The sequence below is a fragment of the Sylvia atricapilla genome, chromosome 17, assembly GCF_009819655.1.
Source record: "Sylvia atricapilla isolate bSylAtr1 chromosome 17, bSylAtr1.pri, whole genome shotgun sequence".
NCBI lineage: Eukaryota > Metazoa > Chordata > Aves > Passeriformes > Sylviidae > Sylvia > Sylvia atricapilla.
This window is the reverse complement of record NC_089156.1, coordinates 10,969,389-10,991,754: the sequence shown is the minus strand read 5'-3', so window position 1 is coordinate 10,991,754 and position 22,366 is coordinate 10,969,389. Positions and strand designations below refer to the sequence as shown.

The window sequence follows — 22,366 nt, the reverse complement described above, 5'->3', positions numbered from 1 at the left end:
TCTTCAAAATTTGAGTCATTTATGATGCTGACTAAGAGCCAAGTGCTAGTTTTGGTTTTTAAAGAACTGAGACAGCTGGCACATGATGTGATCATTCCTCACTGTTGCTTTCATGTGTGGGGAAGTGTTTGACCTACCACTCCTCCCCTAAACACAGGGATCAGCCTTGATTCCATGCTAATGGGGAATGGCAGATCATTGCATGGGCGTAATTGGGATATTGCAGGGATGCCTCTTCTCTCCTCGCCCAAGATTTGCTCTCAATCTCGTAAGTCTCTCTTGATCTTGTTTCTGGTTTAACACACCAGAAAAAAAGTAGCATGTTTGGCAGCTTTTTCCCTCCTGGGGGTGGCTACGTAGAAGAGCCTGTTTTTTCATGTTAAGCGTGAGGTCCTAAAACTGAAATAATATATGCAATTTAGTAGAAATGCTTTGGAATGTGTGTCCTAGGATCTGACTGCTCTCCTCATCACGGAGGTTTGAACTGCAGGGCAAGTTTGAGATCTTTTCTCTCGACTTTGTGTACACATACATATGTGTATGGGGTTTTGTGCTGTAGGATGATGCTCTCTCCCCACATTGGTCCTGTTGCCATGCTTTTATATTAACCTACAGGATCCATTGCTTCCTTTAGGCTTTTGAGAAGGATGAAATCTGACCTTTACTTCCCCTGGAACAACTGTGGTTCTTTTTTATGTGCCACTGAGCGGGTACTGGGGTAGGTGTGAGCCTGGCAGCAGAAGCTCCATGTCCTGACCTCCCTCTGACTCTGCATGTCTCCAGCTTCTCTGGTTGCCTTGGCTTCTTACAGGCTGCTTTTGGAAAATAATAAGCAATTTAGTGTATAAAAGACAATTTTAATGTAGTATTTCTAGGTCTATCGCTCTCTCAACATTCTTTAGCCATTTCTGGACTGTCCTCTACATCTCGTGTTCCTCATATTCCCTTAAGTTTAGGAATGTTTTCCATAGCAGTCAGAGCTGGAAGGGGCCTCTGGGGCTCGCTCAGCCCAACCCGCGTGCCCAGGCAGTGTCACCTGGAGCCGGTGACCCAGGAACGCGTCCCGGTGTGTTCGGAGCGTCTCCAGAGGGGGAGAACCCAGGGCGCTTCCAGCGCTCCGCCACCTCAACGGGAAGGAGCTGTTCCTCGCCTTGAGGCGGAACATTTCGTGCTTTAATTTGGTTAAAAAAAATAATAATAATAAAAAAAAAATTAAAAATAATTATCCTGCCGCATGGAAGTCCCCGCTGGATTTAAACCAGGGCACTCTCAGAAGGAGTGGGGACATTCCTGGCACAGGGCACAGCAAGGCCTTCCCCTTTTGGTGTGGTGGTGGTTTTTTTTTTTTTTTTTTTTTTTTTTTTTTTTTGGTTGTTGTTTTTTTGTTGTTGTTGGTTTTTTTGTTGTTGTTGTTGGTTTTTTTTGTCTTTTTTTTTGTCTTTTTTTTTTTTTTTTTTTTTTTTTGTTTTTTGTTTTTTGTTTTCTGTTATTTTGTTATTTTGTTATTTTTATTTTCTCTGCTGGCTTTCCGCGCTCCGGGCAGAGCCCCGGGCCCGGGCAGCGCGGCGGGGCCGCTCCGGCGCCTTTAAGCGCGGCGGGGGCGGGCGCGGGGCGGAGCGGGGCGGTGGCGGCGCACAGCGGGCGCGGGCTCGGCCGCGGCGGCAGCGGCGGCGGCGGCAGCGGGGCCATGGCCGCCGACGTGTTCATGCGGCCGGCGCGGCTGCTCGGGGCGGCGGGGCCGCTGTCGCCCCGCACGGAGCCCGACGAGGACTCGTCGGACACGGACGACGGCGGAGCGTCGCCGGGCGGGGGGCGGCGGTGCGGGCCGCGGCGGGGGCAGCCCCCGGGCCCTCAGATCATCCACTCGGGGCACTTCATGGTCTCGTCGCCGCACAGCGAGCACCCGCCCAAGAAGGGTTACGACTTCGACACGGTCAACGAGCAGACGTGCCAGACTTACCAGTTCGGGGCGGCCCGCGGCGGCGGCGGCGCCGGCGGCCGCCTCAGCATCGACGCGTCCCTCACGAAGCTGTTCGAGTGCATGTCCCTGGCCTACAGGTACCGCCAGCGGCCCCGGCAGCCAGTGCCGGCCGCGGGGACAGCCCGGGCCGGGCGGGGACACCGGCTCCGTGTGAGGGGCAGCCGAGCGGGGATCCCCGGCCCGGGCCGAGCCACACGCGGGGTTCGGGGCCGCTTTTGTTCGCAGCGGACTCGGGGCTCCCGGCGGGCGCTGCCCTTAGGCCCGGGCTGGGCTGGGCTGAGGGGGGTCGCTGCCGCCCCCGCCCTGAGCGCTGAGGGCCGGCTCCCGTGTCCCCGCCGGCTGCCGCTGGAAGCCCTCAGCATCCCGCGGCCGGGCCGGGAGCGGGTGGGAGCCTCTAGTGCTAACCACAACCCTGAAAGGGCAAAGTGCCCCGCTCCATGTGAAACCCGGCCAATTTTCCTTCTTCCCCTCCTCAAATTTTATTTTTATAGCGAAGTCGAGCAAACGGGCTCTGTCGCTGTTTCCTTTGTTCCTGTGGTGGCTGTAGCTGGCAGCAGCACTTCCTGGGTTTATCTGCACCTTTTGCTCAGACTTGAGCAGTGCTTTTCCTCTCTTCAATAAGGCGGTGTATTCCCATTTATCCCCTTTGTCTGTCATCCAAAATGGAGGCAGAGCTGTGGAAGAGAAGTGTTTTGGAAAGATGTGTGTCTGCTCAAGTCTTTTGTTCTGTGTGTGATATAGCAGAAACCGGATCCAATCTGATGTTCTCTGCTGAGCGTATTTTGGAAGTTGATTAAAAGGGCTGGTGGAAAATGCCTCTTGGCATATCAACGGAAATATTTATTTTCATCTATAGGAACCACGTTAGCTTGCTAAAAGAAAATGAACTTTACCGACCCCAAATTCCTCTATTTAAGTATTGCTCAATGAAGAGGAAGCAGCAGAACTATCTGTTCTGTGCAGTAGTGAGAAGATGTAATGTAAGTAACCCTAACATTTTGATAATAATGGCCAAGAAGGTTATTAGTTATTGGCGAGGGACTGAGCCTCAGATAAGGTGTGTGCAACAGTGGACATAAGTACTTTTCACTTAAAAAAAGAAATAAAAATGTAAACCTTAATTAAAAATTGATCAGTCCACCTCTTTATTGTACAAGGTGGGAGGAACTTGCAGAGGATCTGCAGGGATTATGAAGGACAGAACTGGACTGCTCAGGTACATCTGCTCCTCGGCCTCTATCACCTTTGTTTTATTTTGTGCTTCCACTAGCGTGTCCTTGGGATTTTGAAACTGAGGATCACATCTGCTGCAAAGGAATAATTCTGTTACACTGACTGACAGTACTGAACTCTGATGTAGGTGAATAAATTGAGCACTGAATTATTTCAGAAGAAATAATTTTATCCTGCTTGCTGGTGGTAGTATGAGGCAAAGTGCAGAAAATATCTTAGAGGCTGCCAAAGAAAAGCACATTCTTAATGCTTAGGGTTTGCTGAGTTGCAGCCCTAAAGCATCCTGCCCTGATCCAGCCTGCTTACTCAGCAGCTTTGGGATACAATTCTTAAATCTGCCAAACAAACCAATTGTAAATCTGGATCTAAAAAAGATTAAAGTAATTCTGCAAGGCCTGATTTGAGGTGATTAACGTGTTGGTGAGAATAGGAAATGGCTTTTTAACAAATGATTGAGCCTGTAGGTTGTAGATCTCTCTGTCCACGTCGTCCTTAGGTTGGGTTTGCTCTTGGTTGGTTTATGGGAATGTTTTCACGGCTGTTGCCTCAGCTGTACCTTTCTCATTGTTGCCTGTCAGATCCAGCACTGAGAAAACACACAGATTCTCTGTTAATGTTTTCCATGCTGCCTTTGCTGGGTAGAAATTGTCTCTGGAAAAGACCTGGGGGTGTGGAAACCAACAGCAAAAACCGTAACACAGGAGGGTGAAGATGTGTGCCGAGCTGAGTGATGCAGTCGTGTTAAACCCAAGGAAGCTGCTGTAAGGGAGCTCTTTATGTAATATTTATTTACATCTGACACTCATTGCTGGCATTACAGTGTTTAAACTTTTAAAGAGAAGCAGTAAAAAACGTGTGGTACCCATTAGCTTGGCCGATGGACTAGAAAGCAAAGTTTTTCTAGATTACCTCAGTCATTACTCGGGTCATTACCTCGGGTGGTTTGTACCAAATTTATGCTGGATCACGGATTCGTGGTGTAACCTGGGCTCTTTTAATTGTGCTGTAAATTGTTTTGAGTTTGGCTTTGTGCTGTTAACGGTCAAACTTTTTATGATAAAAAAAAGTTTTTTTCTGAACACCAGGGAAGCGATTCCCTCAGGCCTTTGAGCAGTGCAAACCATCACAATTCTAATTTTCATCACAGCTGTTTCAGTCACATAGCCAGTTGCCCAGCTTGAAAAGTCTCATTTCAGATAAGCCATTCCAGAGGGGAAAACATGCCTATAGCATACTCCCATGTACAGTGAGCAGATTAAAACCATTTTTTAAATTAATAAGTAACTTATAAACACCGGGGTTTTATAACAGGTGTCACGCGGGCTGTGCTTTATCTAAATGTCACTTGTTTCTCTGATGAGATTGATTATGGGAGCAGTACCATACTGACAGAGGTAAAAGTACCTTGGTTCTTTTAGCCCCTTCATCTCAGCTCTTTAAACCAGTGTGACCTGGCAGACCTTGGCGTGTAGGCAGCTAGAACTGACCTGTTGCAGGCAGGTCACTGTATGTGGGCAAAAAGATCTTTAAAAATGTTCTCAAAGTGAGAAGGGACCTTTGACACTGCTCATTCTAATGGGAAACTGTGCTTCTGGGTACATGACCTACAATACACAGAATTAAGTAAAATGTTGTGTCATCTTGATAGTTAATTCAGTAAAGCACTCTAATAACTTTACCATTATTCAAATAATTACATTACCCAGAAATAACTTCCCGAAGCTGAACTGTATTCAGAAATGTTTCAACAACAGCCTATCGTGCAAGTTTTTTTTTCCCTGAGATAGGGACAGAAGAATTTTTTCTCTTTGCTTTGGAGACTTCTTGTCTCCAGTGGAAGAAACGTGTTCAGTTCCATGTAGAATGGAGGCTGAAGACTTCTGCCTGGTGAAAAATTGTGCTTTACAAAAGGACACTATGAACCATTTATTGCCCTGACAGTCTGGAATATGGGACATTGGACTTCCCTGTGGAAAGCTCTGCTTTGGGAAGAATGATGCATAGTTTAAGGTTCAAAACCTAAAACAGGAGCTTCTCTGAACTGCCTGTGGAGCTCTGAAAAACAGATGTTGGGAATCACTGACCTTGTGCTAGTTTATCTCAAGGGTAGAAAGGTAAATCCTGCTAAGATGACTAATGTAATTGTTGCAGGGAATAGGAAATGGAGTGTATTATCCCTGGAAGAAGTAGATTTAAAATGATTTTTTATTTTCTCTGGGTGTGAAATGGATAAGTGACATTGCAGATTTCAGTTATACTCTGCCAGTGTGTTGTATGCACGCCCTGTGAAGAAATTAGAGGTTGATGAGGCTCTGAGACCATGTAAATAATTTTGTGTATGAAGGTTCTCTTCTTGTGCAGTGCTGGGGAGACATTGGAGAGAATGGGCTCCTCAGATGTGTGTGGTCGTTGTACATTGTGTAAACAGAGCACAAGCTTTATTTTAGGAATTCTTGATGATACTACTCACACTGGGTGGTGTTATTTTTAAACTATTATATATTATTATGTCAGTCATTGCTTATCTCAGCATATAGGGCATGGTAGGGTAGATGAAGATGACTTTGTGGGCTCATTTATTCTTAAGTAGCCTCAGAGTTCTCTCACCTTTTAATAAGAGCTTAAGGAGCATGCCAGGTGTTGTACTTGAGGTAAGAGTGTTAACGTTGGCATGAGATCCTTGTCCAAAACCCTGTGGATCCTGCTTGCTAAAGCTGCCCAGAGCAGGAGAGTGGGGTCTGGAAACTGGGACAAAAGCTGCCTTGTGAGCAGCTTGCCAGGTCATTTCTAGATTTCATCTCTCCTCTTTAGCAATATGACTCCTTCACTTCATGTAGATGTAAGCCAAAAATATTCCTTTCCTCAGTGGACTGACGTTAGGGGTCAGCTTGTTTCCAGAGCACCTTTGCCACACATTCTTTGTTAGTGCAGCGTTTGGGGAAGTTCTCAGCAGTGCTGATAGCACCTGGAGATTAAAAACTTCCATTAAAAACTTCCATATTTCACATGCTGCTTGTCGAAGCTACTCTAAAAACACCTATTGTCACCTCTGAATTTAGCCAGACTTGAGCAGAGTCACTGTTACAAATATTTTTAACCACAGTAAGGGTCTCTTCAAGGCAAAGGTGCCATATTCAGGATGCAGCATGAATCAGGACATTGGTACTGAGCCTCTTACCCTGCTTATGTCAAATGCTTGATATAGTCACAAGCTTTTAAGCTCTGTGAAGATGCACTTTGAAATTCCACCTTGACAACCTTGAACCTCAGGATGGTTTGCAGGGAGGTTGCTGAGCTGTTCTTGTCTCAGAGATGCATTTCTTTGCCAAAATAAGCATTTAGTGGTGGTAGTGTGAGAAGGCCTTGGTTCAGATTAAGGTTTTGGTGTCCTCAGGGCTACAAATGACTACAAGGGCTACAAATAACTACAGGAAGAACAGACCAATTCTGTGGACAGAGGTTTAGATACAGGGACAATTTTGTTTGTTTGGCTCCTGGCTATTTTGGTGTCTGCAGACTGGTTTCTATGGACCTGGTTGGGCAGGGTGTTACTACAGAGGTGTTGGGCACAGTAGTCACCTTTTTCATTAAAAAAGCACACTGTTATCATCTCTTGATCTACCATTTAATGTTGTTACTGTCTACGTGTTTTGTTGTAGTTCTCATCTTGTGTTTTTACTCAGTAAACAGATGTTATTTTCTGGCTTAAATACAACATGGATTTCGTAATCATTTTTGATGGATATGCTGAAATAGGGAAGAGGGAGCTAGTTTATCCTCAGACTGCCAGTTCTCAAGAACTTTAGCATGATCTGAAAAAAATTGGCTGAACATTGAGATTTGGCATGATTTTTAGGGAAGATTTTGTGCTGCATGATTACGATGTGCTCTGAATGGCAACAGAAATTAAGACATTGATTTCCAGTTCTCCCCCCCTTACCCGTTTTTATTTCTCTCTGCTGAGTGGATAGAGGAATTAAAGCCAGGAAACCCAAACTTCAGGTCTTGGCTTCACTCACGTTTTTCCACACACCCCTTTAGTAGGTCACGGAACCATTCTTGTTTGTTACTTTCCCATGTGGGGGGAAAAAAAATTTCCATTCTTTTGGAAAGCAGAGTTGATATTCAGTCACTTGAGCAGCTGCTTATCTGACTGTGTGTCCTTAAGCTATGATTAGTCTTAATCAAACAAAAGGGTATCTAGTGATGCTGCAAGCTGGGAAGGGGTGGGGAGGAATAAAGGGAGCTTTGTAGCCATTTTGAGCTGGGCATTTCTCAAATGAAGGCTGGGCATTTCTGGGATGTCAGAGGCATTTTGACAGGCTTGAAGGAGAAAGTGAACTCTTTAAGTTGTTAGGGGTGGGTGGAATTTTCCCCCTAATAACAGAATTCAGAAATCTGTTGTAAAGCAGGAAGAGATGAAAGGGCAAGGAGTGAGGCTGGAAGCTCACTGAGATGTGGAGTAAAATGAAGAGGATCTTTGAGGAATGCATGGAGTGAATGAGAAAGGCCAAGATAAAGCCACACAAAGAACTGGATGGTGTTGACAGAGGCCACAGGGATTGAAACAGGAAAGAAAAAATGAGTTACTGCAAAGTTCAAGTGAAACAAAGGATGTCTCAGCTGACTGAGTGGGTTTGAGCCTGGGTTACAAACTCACTGAACCCGTGTGAGTGAGGAGCAGGAGTGGGTGGAATGACAGCAAGGAAAGGGAAGTCTCTAATCCTGGTGGGGACTGTGGAGAAGAAAAGAGGCTGGAGTTGCACTTAGATGAGATTTGAATGAAAGGACAGAGGTAAATGATCACGAGTTGGGGAGAAAAGAGGCTGTCGGCGTAATGCTGTTCAGGGCAGGAGAAATAAGAATGAAAGGGAAGAATACATGGAAAGTAAGAGTAGATGATGGAAGGTGTGGCTGGCCTTGGAAAAGTGCAGTGTTTATTCCCCATGCTTTGATCTGTGACAGGAGAGTTAGATAGGAAGGACTTGATCAGGGTGTGCCTGATAAAGGAGACAATGAGCTGGATGGACCCAGATATGGAAGTCATGGGGGATCGAGCAGTGAGATGGGGGCAAGGAGATCTGGAATTCCTGCTTTGGCTCTTCTCATGCTGTCCTGCTGCCTTTTGCTGTTGGAGGGAAAGGGTTCTTTTAAAACAGAACAGCAACAACAAAAAAACCTTATCAGTTGAGAAACCTGCACCAGTCTGGGTTTAATCTGGTATTTTATTTTTAATTAACAGACAACAGGCTATATGCTTGCAACTTCCTTTCTTTGTATGCAGAAATTAATTGCATTTACAGTTTCCCTCATCTGTCCTTTGATATCTTAATATCAGTGGCACAAACAGTTCTTTAAAGACAAAGCTTCTGAGCTACTTCTGAGGAAAAAGACAAGCTTTCTAAACTCTTTGATGGCTATAGAAATATTTTACAGCTTTCATACAATTTTCCTTTCGCTCTCGAAAGGAAACCTTTAACATGTCCATTAAACAGTCATGAAGATGATTAGGAAAAGTACTTGTTTCAGTGGCCTCCAAAGAAAATAGAGTTGGTTCTTTGTGTTTCAGACAGTGATGGAAAAACCTGAATCTGATTGTTTTTAGTGCAATCTAGAGTTACACTATTGTCACAGTTTCTGAAGCAGGAAGGCCTGAAAAATAGGGTTAGGAAAAGCAAGGTTCTTCAAAAATTGCTTCTAATGGTTTTAGTACCAGAACAAAAATTCTGAACATGGTCTTTTCAAATAATTTTTGTTTGTTTGCTCAAATGGGAGTTGGAGGGTCATTTTTGGTTGTTTTTGAACATAAAACACACTGACTTGGTGTCACTCCTGATCTAATTAATGTTGCCATCCCTTGGTAAGTAAAGCAGCCATTGCCATTGGAAATGTTCCAGTGTGCATTTGCCACAGCTTATTTACTTTGTGACACACAGGCACAAAACTCGTCTCTAACCCTTGGTTTCTTGGCTGTTGATCTTAGATAAGTCAGTTACTGCTTTTTCCTCCCTTTCTCCAGTCTGAAATGACCAAAACAGTCTCAGCACTTCAGAGCCCCAGATGTGTGTGCTGGCCTTATAGAAAGAGAGAAACAAAGGCATGAAGTTTAGGAGTGAGCTGACAGAGGAGTCTGAAAGGACGACCTATACACTTCAACTACAGAGTTAATAAAGGAAGAGGAAAGAAATGGAAGAAAGATTTAGGAGGGGATGATGAACATGTGCAGCTTACTGACACGTCCCTTAGAAAAGCTGCTGAACTGATGAGGATCCTTACAGATACAAATTACAGGGTAATAAAACCAGGCTGATATTTGAAGGGCAATCCTGATGCTTCTGGAAGGCAGTGAAAGCCTTGGCCTTTCACTGAACTGCCTGAGAAGCACCTGCTCCCTGCCCTGACTGTGGTTCTGAGAGGCATCTCTCATTGTGCAGTCCACCCAAAAAAACCTTTTAGTATCCGGAGCATCGCTCTGGATTCCTGAGTGTGCTGCTGACAGTGGCCTTCGGGTGAATCTGGAAAACTCTTTTATTCTGTTGGCCTTGGAAGTCTAAATGGTGTGAGCTTGTCTGAGCTGTCAAATGGTTAATAGCCATTGAAGGCATGACGCCTTTCCTCAAGAGAGATTTGTTCAGGAGCTGAATGTGCCCCTGCAGGCAGCAGGAGGACCCTCCCTGTTTGGGAACTCTTTACTCTGCAAGCAGAAATGGAGGGCTCCTTGTCTGTTTTCCTGCCGTGGTTCCCACGCGCTGCAGTTGCTGGACTCTGCCTCCCTGTGTTTAATCTGCTGTTGGATTGACAGAAGTTTGCTTGAGCTCGGTGTGGATAGTGCTTTATCTTCCTGCCATTCCCATACGTGTGACAATGTCTTATCAGTCTCCTACAGGCTGAATGCCTCTGAGGGGCAAGTGGTGAGGAGAGCCTGGGTGACACCTTGGCCGTTCTCTGTGGTGTGAATGGCTGCAGGGGAATCGCCAGTTCCCTCTCTGTTAAGCAGATTTCACTTTGTGCCTTAAGGTATGGAAACTCTTGAGTGCTGCTTAAGAGCAGGCTCAGCAGCAGTTACCTTTGTGAAAGATTAGTATTTTTAGTTTACTGTCCAGCCTTGCATCAGTGGATAATAGCGAATGGGATTGGAAAGGACAATAGGAAGCCATCTAGGCCCAGGGAAAAGTTTCCTTCCCTTGGCTGGTTATCAAGACCATGGTCACTTGCAAGGTGTATGAAGGCACAAAGCCCACGGTGTTAGGAGTGGTTCTCAGGGCTGCTTTGTCACCTTTGGGACTGTAAGAAAACAGGTGACATGCCAGATGGAAAGGGCTTGCAGGGCACTGCTTGGATTATCATGTAGCTGGGTATTAGTGGAAGAATCTGATTCACTTCAATTAGTGATATGTCAGTGTGTTTTGGCCAGAATACTCCTGACCTGCAGATAACCCTTTGCCTTGACGTGGTGCGTGATGTACCGTGATGTGAGGAAAGAGTTCAGCTGTTTAAGTAGCTAAGCATTGCTGCTTAATGAATGGATCACTTTTCCTGAAAAGCACAGAAAAATTTTAATGACTTGTTAAATTTTAATGACTTGTTAGAGAGCTTTTTGTCCTTGGTTTTGTGTTTGCAGCGCATTATCTACAACAGCACTATGCAGTTGGGAGATCTTTTTGTCTCTACTTCTGGTTTAGCTGGTGTAGTGCAGGGAAGCAGTGGATACAGCCCTTTTTGCTATATTTAATGCCTTTCTTACTGTATTTTTGATGTGTTGTAATGTCTTCCTACATACAGAGATAAATGCCTTTTTTTAAATTATAGTGAGAGACTCCTGGATTTCCTGGGGTACCCTTATTGCTCATTTATACTACACCAGAGCAAGCAGAGAATGTCTTTATGGGTAGAGGACATATGTGGTGTTTGTGCTTCTGTTTCATTGCAGATTAACAATATTTCCCTATGCATTCTCCCAGTGATTTGGGGAATACAGAGCAGAATTTTGGGGGGACAGTTCAGAGCAGAAATAAGAGAGTTGAAGTAAGTTGAAATAAGTTCAGCTGAAGGAGCAAGGAAGAATGGTTGAGAGATTAGTCCATGAAAAGTTGTCCTTACTCAAGCAAAGGAGTCTGATGCTTGTTACAGTTTTGTTCCTGTGTGTCAGCCTGCAAGGACTTCTTCCATCTCAGGAGATGAAGGGTGGTGTTGTCTTTGCTGATTTTGGGTGGGGCTTACTTGTCCTAGGGCTGGCTTGTAAATTAAGAACGAGAATTGAAGAGTGGAGCCTTAAGGGTGACTGAGGGGGTAAGGGAGAAGATCCAGATAACCTGACTTTTGTGTAATAGGTTTGCCCTTCTTGAGGAGGAGGATTGCTGATACTTGTTTTGGAAGTGAGATAGCTGCTGCATTGTTTATACTTGGAATAAACTGGGGGAAGGTAGCAACCTGCAAGTGTGCCCTGGCCTGAACCCTCTTCGTGGGATGTTTGCCCCTCCCAGCTCTGTCCTGCACTACATCTGTGCTGGTATTCTGAGAGAGTCCTGCTGATGTGGGTCCTCAGAGGTGTCTTTGCTGAGAGCTTGTGTGAACCCCAGAGCCTTTAGTGCCATTAGAGTCCCTGTGGTGAGTGCAGGACCTTGGTCCTGTGTCCTGCCAGGCAGAGGGAGTGAAGGAACAAAGGGGTGCAGGTGTTTTGTTCTCAGAAGTTTGTGTTGCAGCTCTACCGCTGCCTAGAAGGGATCTGCAGGAGCACAGGTAAGCAGGATGAGGCCTTTCCCCTGATCCTTGCAGTGGAGGCTGTTAGTCCTCAGAGATCAGCAGGGTTGTTCTTTCTGAGAGATGTGTCTGCATTGCTAGATTCAAGCAAGCCTTGCAGAGGCACGAAGGAGGCTTTGCTTCTGGAATCTGTCACGCTCATTGTTTCTGGAGCTCTGCAGCATGGGATGTTTACTCGAAATCCTGGCCTCCTTTCCCTCTGCTGCCTTGTTTACTCTCCCTTCCCTCAAGGTCCCAGAGTGACGGGTGCTCTGCCTGCAGCAGTTCAAGGACACGACAGCTGAAGTGACCTTGGCCAGCACGGCTGGGAGACCTCTGGCCAGGCTGCAGCAGCTCAGTGACTTCTGTATCCAACAGCCAAACCCTTCCCCAGCCCATGTGAGCTTGTTCTCCAAAACACTTCCTAGCCACATCGCCCCATCTGTGGCAGAGACTTGGTTGCCTTGCAGCCAAAATTCTAATGTAGGGCAAGGGTTAGACTCACTCCAGCCAGCCAGGGTGATGATACAGAGCCCAGGCCTCTGTGGTAGTGCTGGTGTATCTTTGGAGCAGCTGGAATGTGGGGTTTCACAATAGACCTAAAAATAACTCGGGCCCACAGCATTTAGTTACTGTATGTTGATGTGAACGTGAGCCATCGCAGGCTCTTCTGCTCAATTCTTCATGCTGCATCCTACATCCAGATTTTAGGCTGCTCTTAAATCTAGTTTGTCCTCACTGCCCACACCATTTGTGAAGAGACAGAGACTAAATGGAGCAAGAATTGTGGAAGAGCTTCTCATGTCTTTGTAAGTCTTCTTTGAAGTCCATGACAGCTCTTGATTATCTTTTTATCATGCAGACTTTTGCTTTTGGTGCTGTGGTGTGACACTTGATTTAGCCTGTGTTAGTTGTTGAATGCCATTACTTTGGAGGCAGAAGTGACCAAGGGAAAAAAGGAAAGGAAAACTTAAAAAAAAGAGGTAAAAAGGAAATACCTGAGCTTTTGGGTCTGGCAGCTGTTAGAGAAGAAGTGCAAAACAGGAAGAGGGCAGTGGAAGATCTGGTTGCATTCCTGATCTGCCAGTCATTGGATAAGGATATTATCTGCTGCCACGTTTCCCAGAGCAAAGAATGATATCATTTGTTATGTTCTTTGATGGTCGCTCTCTGCTCATCCTCGTGGAGTTCTGGATGTTTACATAGAAGCTGTAGTCTCAGTAAACTTAGCCATGGCTAGTCAAGCTCTGTTAATAATATTTACAGTGACAATTGTGCATCAGGAGAACTCCCAGTACGGGTGAGAGGCAACACAGCAAAGTCCTGATGCTGCTGAGCTGTGCAGTGGATTCAGGAACGGCTCTCAAGTGTGGCTGTCTGTTAGCAGCACACAGAGTCTGGATGTTACAGATCATGCTTCTCGTGTTAGCTCCTCCTGTGAGGTGTCCAAAGAACATACCACTGTTTCCCTGTATAAACTCCTGCATACTGGTATCTGCACAGCTTAGTCCAGCTCTCTGTTTGCTTGGTAAACATCTGTCTCTGACAGGATGGAGGCTGAGGGAACTTGGATAGAAAAGCTGCTGGTGGTGTGCCAGATGTGGGGAAAAACGAAGCAGTGAAAGGGAATCAACTACTTGCTTTTGCTCTTTAAAACACAGCTCTTGAGAGAGAAAATTGAACGCAGGGGTTGTAGAGGAGGTTTGCCACCTGGAAACATACAAAAATTACTTTTCTGGGTTAGAGAATATAAAACTTTTAGAAAGGAACGACTAAGCCAAGGGATTTGGATATGGTTGTGAAATATTTAGATCTATTACAGAGCCGGAGAAGCTCTTCAAATGTTGTCAGCTTATTTCAAATGAACCTAGTGTTGGGATGGGAGAGCTGACTTGGTCAGGAATACAAATATCCTCAAGGAGGAAACTGCACTCACTTCAGGTAATTATTACCAACTATGTTTGACACCTAAAACAAAGATTGTGAAATAATTGCTTTGGGAAAGCAAAACAATCTGTCCAAAAGCTGGGGCATCCAGGCTGTTGAGAAGTCACCATAGTGGCTGTTCTCTATTACAGATATCATTATCCCTCCCATTTCAAAGCAGAGTCCTGCCAAATTAATATATATACATAATCAACTGGAGTGGAGGGACATGTCTATAAACAGCAAAAGAGAAACTGTGTAGTTCTTCAGTTCACTTTTAGAGAGTGAGTCAATCTGCTTGCTAATATAAAATCCCCTGCAGAGCTGGGAGGGGCTGTTTGTTGGGAGCACCATAGGGACAAGCTGGTCCTGTTGTGACCCTTCCCCAAGCTCCTGCTCACCCCTGCTGTGACTGAGCAGGGGGAAGGCTGGACCTGTGGCACCCTGTGTGGGTGTTCTCACAGCTCTTGCCAAAGCAGGTGCCAAGTGCTGGAGTGAGCTACACGGTGTTTTTGTATCAGCTGGGAAAAAATTCCAGGCAGCGTTTGGTGTCTGGAAGCTGCAGACCAGACCAGAGTGCGTGGCTGTAGCAGCAGCCCCGTTCTGTGCTGGGGATTCCACAGTCTTGTGAAAGCACAGAGCCAGTACGTTTGTGACTGCAGTGACACTGATCTGAGTCATTCCTCCTGTGAGGAAGGGCAATCTGCTGTCAAACTGCATGGGAACCAGAGGCATTCCTAAGTCCTGGTCTATCTCTGGTGCTGTGTGAAATTGTTAACCCTTAATGGAAACCATGGGATTAGATTGCATTTATTTACTTTATCAAATCAGCAAATGTTACTACTGAAGAGCAGAGCCCAGCTCTGTGAGTAGATGCATAGAATTCTGCAATAAAAGCTAATTCATTACTGTTTCTAATAAAATTTTGGTCTGCGAAGGCTGTTGTTTAGGAACTCAGCGTGGATCTCATCTGTTTTTAGTATCCAGTTGTACAAGTAGAACCCTCAAATCTCCAGTAAAAATCTTAGCAGAGCTTAAGGAGACTAAAACTTTTATTAGCAGTTTTTATTAGCACATTAGTAGGCTTGGTGTCTAAGCTTGACATGTGGTGATTATAGGCTGGGTGCTTGTAGCAGGCTTTTGGAAATGGGGAGACAGATGCTAGGAAATTTTGTGGGGTTGCTTCTCTCCATAGCAGTAAACATGCAGAAAGTGTTACTTACCTTTCACATGAGCTTTCCCAAGGGCCCGTTGTGTCCCCAGGACAGGACTCTACAGAATGAAGGTTGGGACTGGTTTTTTGTGATTGTGGCACATATGAAAAACATGGTTTAAAGAAAAGACTTGAGTGAGGGTCATTCAGTGAGTTGGTTGTTGTTTTGCTTGTAGTAAGATTTGTGAAAGTGCTCATGCTGTCACGTGTTTTACTGGTGAAGTCACCACTTGCTTTGGGACATAAACCATCTCAGTCTGTTTGAAAGTCAGTCCAGCTGTGTGTTTTAACTGGTGCACAGGTGAATGGCATGAGAATTTCTGAACCGTTTTGCTGCTTGATATTTCATCATGGTGGTTACTCGGAGCAAAGGAATGACTTTATAAGGGTATCATGAAATAAAACAAGGTCTTTCTCTGACACTCACTGCATATAGTGAGCTCAAATATTGCTTTATGAAGTTACCTGCTGTGAGACATTTGTCAGTGCCCTGTGCTGTGTGTAGTTACCATAACCACCATCACTGTAAAGGAACAGATCCAACAATTCAGCAGGACTGCAGCTACCAAGGACAGGGTTGATCTCTCCATCTGTGTGTGGGAACCTGGCACTGCCCTTGGCCTGTCCAGTCCTAGACAGGCTACTGGAGCCATCTGGGAAAAGTGTGGCGAGGATTATGTGGCATGAGCATTATTAGCTGCTTCCCTGCCAGCCCTGTGTCCCAGTTAATTAAGGAAGGGTCACTCACGCAGCCTTCCCTGCGCTGCAGCAGACAGCTCCAGTTTGGCCGGTGACCTGGAGGTGGAAATTTGTTTTCCACTCTCTGTGTTCTCTAAATGTTCAACCTTCCCCGGAGTCTGTGGTCTTGGATGGGCTGATCCTGGGGGAGTTTCACTGCAGTGTTTGAGATGTGCTGCCCCCACGGCCTGACCATGCACAGGGCACTGGGGTGTTCACCACCAGTTGAAGGGCTGGTTTTGGTGAAGCATTGCCAGAGCACTTGTTTGCACACAGATCCACGAAAGGTCGAAGTGGAGACTTTTCCTGTGAGTTGTGCTTGACCTTTTAGAGACTTTTCCCCCCCCACACACACATTCCAGGCTGTTTTATGTGAGTTCTGGAAGGAGTTTTCTCCCTACATCATCTTTCTATGAGATTTTGACTGATCTTTGAGCAGTTTCAGTAGTAACACAATGGTGCCTTTACCCTGCTTCTGTCTCTTGTGTAGTTTCTAGTTCAGCTTTTATGTAAACTTTGAATAAACTGTGTGTGCTGTTGCAGTCTTGAGTCTGTAATAACTGAATTTGGGAATCAGCCTGGTGTTTTTCAAGCTGCAGGGAGCCGGCTGCAGACAGCTGGGATGAAAGCTTTGTGTCACAAGGGGAGAGCTGGGGGAGCATCTCTGCTTTTGCAAACCCATAAGGCGCTTTCAGAATAAGATCCCTCAAGTCTTGCAGTGTATTTATAGGCTTGTAATGTTGTTCAGAGAATGTTACTGTATCCTCTGCGGCAGAAGTGCCGGTTTCGGGTTTCTCAAGCGTGGTAAACAGCTCTGAGCTTCGGTGGTGTGTGTGCTGCTCAGGGAGCTGGCCTGATCTGCCATGCTGATAGGGTTTGTTTGGGTTTTTCAGAAACTCCGTGTGTGAAAAATCTTTTAAGTCCCAGAGCATCACATCTTGATCAGTTCATTAATCTCGGCTGGGGCCTTAATGTTCAAAAAGATGCTGACACATTTACAGCTCTCCATACAAGAGTGTCCCTCGCCAACAACCATCCTTTTGAATGCAAATGGAGGTCTACTGCAAAACCCTATCATTTCCTGGTCATCTGTATTGGGAAACAGCTCTTTGTAGTGAATATTGTGATTCTGAGAAGGCTGATGAAAAGCCAGTGGCAGAAATCAAGCCTTAGGAAGAAGTGGAAAATTTCAAGACACTGAAGTAAGTAGGATCACTTCTCTTTATATTGAAGCAGCTCTAAAAATGACACTTCTTTCCACCATGCACGAGAGCATAGGAGGCACTTCAAAAAGAAGGAAAACCAAATGTACTGATCCGATGTGAAAAATGTAAATCTAATCCTTGCTAAAACTTAACCTTGCTGGTAGCATTTCTAGTGTGGGGTTTGTGGCTGAGATATGGTTGGCTGGTGTTCTGTCCTTGCTTTGCCACTGACACACTTTGTGTCCATGGGCAGCTGCTCTCCATCATGGCATTTCAGATTTGGGCAGTGAAAGGGGTGGGATTTGCCTCTGAGCCTGGATCTCAGAGCACTGTGTCAGTTTTGTGTGTCAGCTTCTTTTTCCATGATGGGGTTTCTGGTAGTTCTTTAATGTCCTGATTTTTGACAGTGAAAGTGTGTGGCATTTTATAAAGTGCTAATATTTATAAGTTACCAAGTGGGTGACTTTTGTAAAGGGGCAAAGTTAAGGAGCAGGGATCAGGGGGAGGTTTTTGGAGGGTCAGGGGTGGCAGATGTGATGGTAAGGCCCATTATCTCAGCCTTTTGTCTGACATATTAATGACAGTACTTAAGAAGCTTTTTTCTTCTCATGCTGTTCCAGTTCTGTACTAAAGTGAGCCACTGTTGGACAAGTGTCTGAAAAGCAGGAACATTTCTAGAAATATCTTTTGATTTCTGACTGGAAATGAGAAACTGTCTAAATATTCTGAGTCTTTAAATAGCCTCTGGCTGAAGGACATTATAGCCTTCAAGTCTTCTTGATATTTGCAGTGTTCTTTATGTTTGCCCAGTGCTATTTTCACCCTTTCATAACCTGCACGAACCCTGCATCTGCTGAAGGCATTTCTCAGTGGTCCCTCTCAGCTGCCTGTCCCCCTGCACACAGCTGGCCCTGGCCACGTTGTGTTTGACTAAAACTGCAGCAGGTGGCTCCTTTCCCTGGCTGACACAGTGGTGGTGGTATGAAAAACTGTCAGGGTAGGTGTGAGAATGCTCCCAAAATGTGGGTTTTTCAGCTGTCCCTGAGGAAGCTGCCTTGACACAACACCTGCCTGGTCATTCCTGAGGCCAGTATAGACCAGGTTGTCAGAGCAAGAGTCCAGGCACCACAAACTTTCATTTATGCAAATTACATTAAACTTCCAAGCTTAAAATAGCGTTGAATTTATAACATAAATAAATAATTTCTGGTGGATTTGTTGGGGCAGGAGGATTTGCTTCAGGCATACAGCTGACCTTTCACTTTCCTGTTCCATTTCAGGAGGTGCATACCTGAGCCTGCCTGGGTGAAATTAGTTGAGATAACATGTTTCTTGGCAGGTGTTGGAATTCCAGTTTGCCAGTGGCTAAATTTGATCTTTGTTTTTATTTTTCTAACAGTTCTTAATAGGTAATGCTCATGAGAGAAGAAAAATATTTGTCTGCTCCACTATCTCTTGTCTTAAGATGAAAGTATTGTTTTTTAAAGTGATGAATCAAAACAGTGAGGGGACATTTTGGTTGTTTTAAAGTGTTTGATTTAACTTGAGCACAAAGCTCCCTGCTGTCCTTGGTGGTCTATGAGCAGTAGAGCATCCCTCCACGACCCTGAGCCTGCTGCTGTGGGAGGATTTCAGGGAAGGAGGCTGAACCAGGTAATGAAGCAAATGACCTGCCCTAAATCTGCCTTTTAAAATGAGCTCTGTCTGGGATTTGTATCCTTGGTCTGCAGCTGGGATTAACTTTGTAGGTAGGAATTATAAAATTATAAGATGCTAAAACGTGGTCTCCTCGCCAGTCCTACACACACATTCACGCCGTGTGGAAATGTTTTGGTTTCTCTTGCCTGCCCCTTTGCTCCAACACACAATGCTCATAATCTGATTCTCTGAATGAACCTTTGTTTGGGGAAATACTGTTAGTTTTGGCTCTTGGAGAGCTGAGCTGACAGGCCCAACTCCCCAACAAAACAGATTGGAGATTAAAAAACAAACTAAAACCACGCCTTCAAAAAAAAAAAAGTGCTGGGGAGAAGCCAGAAAGTTCCTTTTCTGTGTTGTTGAAAAAGCTAATCTATTTAGCTACTGTACTATCAACTCTGATTATTTCCTATTACTTAAATTAAGAGCCTCACTGCCATTACCTGTAATAAAAGTAAAATTCTTACCCTACCTCAAAAAATTGCATAATTGTGTACAGGAAGGAACTGGGGGGAGAGGGGAAGTGGGTTTTGAGGCTGGAGCTAATAAGGCAAAAAGGAGTTGTTTTAGCACAAGGGCAGGGGGATCCATTACCTAAACAGGAAAACACAGGGCATTTCTGTAGCTTGTTCCTATCAACTGAATTAACAAAATCCAGATTTGAAAACAAAATAATTTGTTTACAACCATAGTGCATTAGACTCCAGTGATCTGTAGGGGAAGTGATTCCTGCAGACATGCAGTAGCTGCTTTCCAGCCTATCTGCTGGGCTTTCTGGGAATACATATTTGGGCAGCAGGACAGGCCTGTGGAATTTAAACCACAGCACTTGGAGGTTTGTGTTTAAATTCCATGGACCACAGATCTTGGCCAGGTGCTCTCTGAGTGCAAGAGAAAAAATAACACCTCCTGAGCTAGGGAGCCAAATGTAGCCAGAGATTTTCCTTGTCTCTGCTTATCAAAACAAGTGAAAAATGAGAAAGTGGAAATTAGGAGTTTATGTGCAGAGCACAGTAGTACATCAAAAAAATCCATGTCCTACTTCTACTGTGTTACTCACACACTTTGCAGCCATGGGCATGTAATTCACTCTTTCCTTATTTTAGGCAGGAGATCCTTGCTTTTCATCTTCAGAGGATATTTTAAAAACTTGTTACTTGGTGCAGCATTTAGTTCACTACAGTCCCAAGATCACTTCCCAGCTGAAATTCCTGCTCAGCAACTTCTACATGTCATGGTGTGGAGAATGAACTTAAATTTTTCTGAATGGGAAAATGGGATTTTTCAGGCTGATGTTTACAGCAAAGTCTTCCTTATTGCCTTTTATTGGAAAAGGATTTAAATACAGGGCTCTGGTGCTGTTGTGGGCATTTCTGAGGGAGATAAAAACCGGGGAACTGCAAGTTGAATCAGAAACAGCTGAATAAAGCATTTGAGCTGTGTAAAACCCATAAGCTCTACCATGCTATACCATATAGTTTCCATTTAATCAACACGTATTCAAACCACCAGTTAAGTGGCAGATATATGGAATTTATCTTACTGTTTTTAAATCTGCTTCTCTGCTCCTTCAGTGCTCTTTGTAGAAACCCATTTCCTAAAATGCTGTAGTTTCTTAATGCTAATAAGTAATGGAAAACCCCTAACTTTCTTCTGGGTTTGCACATGGATAAATGTCCCTTTCTGCCCAAATCCAGAGGGTGCTTGTGTCTTGTGGTTTTAGACTGACTGTAGTCCATCTTAAAATCCTCTGATTAAGGGAGGAGAACAGGGGATTCTTCTGTTGTGAGTCATCTCATCTCAGAGCTTCATCCTGCTTCTACAGATGTCGGAAGGAGTTTCTCATTGAGTTGATTAATTAATTGCATGTTGTTTCAGTGCTAGGGAGGGCTACTGGTTTAAATTTTGCAGCAGTGAATGGCATCTCGTGTTAAGAAAGAGGATCACTCTTTTGCCTTGTCTCTGCTGAGTTGGAAACGTGACTGAAATATCCTGCGAGATCATTAATTGAGTGTCATTAACTTAGAACAATGAGATTCTCAGAGGCAAAAGTGCTTGTAAATGGATACTGTCAGGGTACTGTTGGAATACAAACCTGCTCCCTAATTACATTTCAGTTGATTGAAGAAAAATTTAGAAGTCAAAGGTCACACTCTTACTGTGGATGTCTGTTTCTTGTACTTTGCTGCGAATTTTGTGGTGTTTGAAGGTTTGTAATTGTTTTAAAACACAGCTGCTTTCACTAGAATTTTAGAAATGGAGGGTTGTGAGAGATCAGTGCCGTGTCATCTGTCTGCCTGCTTCATCTCAGTTGCCTGAGTGTAGTTCCTGAGCTGGGAAAACACATGTTAAAACCTTGGGAATGGGCTCTAGCCTCTCTTGGTGTATCCAGGACTCCTAGGTGAAAGTTTCAACAGATGGAAGTGGCAGCCTGGGGTGTCTGCAGCCTCTCCTGTGACAGTCCTCCAAAGCACGTTGGGGCCACAGTGTCCAAGGGGATTTCCAGCTCTGTTTGCTGTTGAGCTGAAGCTCTTTTGGCTGGTGTGCTGTGATCAAATCACTTGATGAGGACATTTGGACTCAAGAGGTGGAGATTTCTTCATGGGAGACTGAGCTGAGCTGCTGGAATGCATTGCAAATCACTCATCAGATGGTTTTCAGCTGCTTTGAATTGATCTGTGTGTGATAGTGAGGAGAATATAGAACTCACTGGTTCTTCCAGCACTGCATACATGAGCTGAGCTTCTGGCAGCAGCATTCCCTGCAGGATGCACCCAGGAGCCTGGCTCCCTGTGTTGCTCAGCTTGGGCACCCTCTGTGCAGCACCAGCATTCCCACAAGCTGTGGGTGCAGCTCTCCTGCCCTGTCCTGTGCTCTCTTGGGTCCAGTTCTGCCTTGGGATGTTCTCCTGCTCCCCTTGTTGGGAGCAGCATCCCTGCAGAGCTGCAGCAGCTGTTGGAGAAGGCACCAGGAGCACTGCTGTGCCCTTGGGTTGTGCTGCAGGTTCATGGTGACCATCCACCTGGTGGGAAGCTGCTCCACATTTGCTGTAGGAGTCGGCGTGGTCTTACAGAAGTGGCAGGAGCAGCAGCCAGATGGTCTCTCCAGTTGTTTGGGTTTTTTTTCCCTTGTTGTTGTTTTGCTGCTTTCAAAGCTGAAGACTGCTTTCAGTCAGGCAGCTGCTCTCAGTCACAGTGCTGTTCAAAGTAATTGACTTTCCATTGACTTTGGAATTTGGAATAGTGTCTAAATATTGTTGTCAGCTTCATGCTGATTCCTCTCCACTGAGGCTGAAGTCGTTTCACTTATGACCTCAAGCTGGACTTGTGTTTTGCTCCCATGGGAACTAAAAATAATAATTATTTTAAGAATAGGTTCTTAATCACTTCCTTCTTTTGATGTACTGCTCTTGTTTAGCATTTTCTAAGAATATAATTGAAAATATTTTAAACTATTTGTGTTTTAATTCCAGTTTTAATTAGCTCTTTGAAGATGCATGGAGTGTACCAGACTTGATTACAGTTCCTTTTAGTCTTTTTATAGAAAAGCATTTGCTCTTGTTATTCTGAGTGCAGATTATTAGAGTTTTGTTGCTTTGGCGAAACCGTCGAGTCACACAGAGCTGTGAAAGAG

General features: G+C 44.9%; 1 protein-coding gene across 1 annotated transcript in view; it reads left to right on the top strand.

The window, feature by feature from the left end:
- Window positions 1-1,687: 1,687 nt before the first annotated feature.
- MLXIP (MLX interacting protein) overlaps window positions 1,688-22,366 on the top strand; it is a 45,038-nt gene continuing 24,359 nt past the window's right edge. Inside the window, exon 1 of the mRNA XM_066331672.1 lies at window positions 1,688-2,058. Within this exon, the coding sequence (XP_066187769.1) occupies window positions 1,688-2,058 (371 nt within the window). The remainder of the gene's footprint in view (window positions 2,059-22,366) is intronic.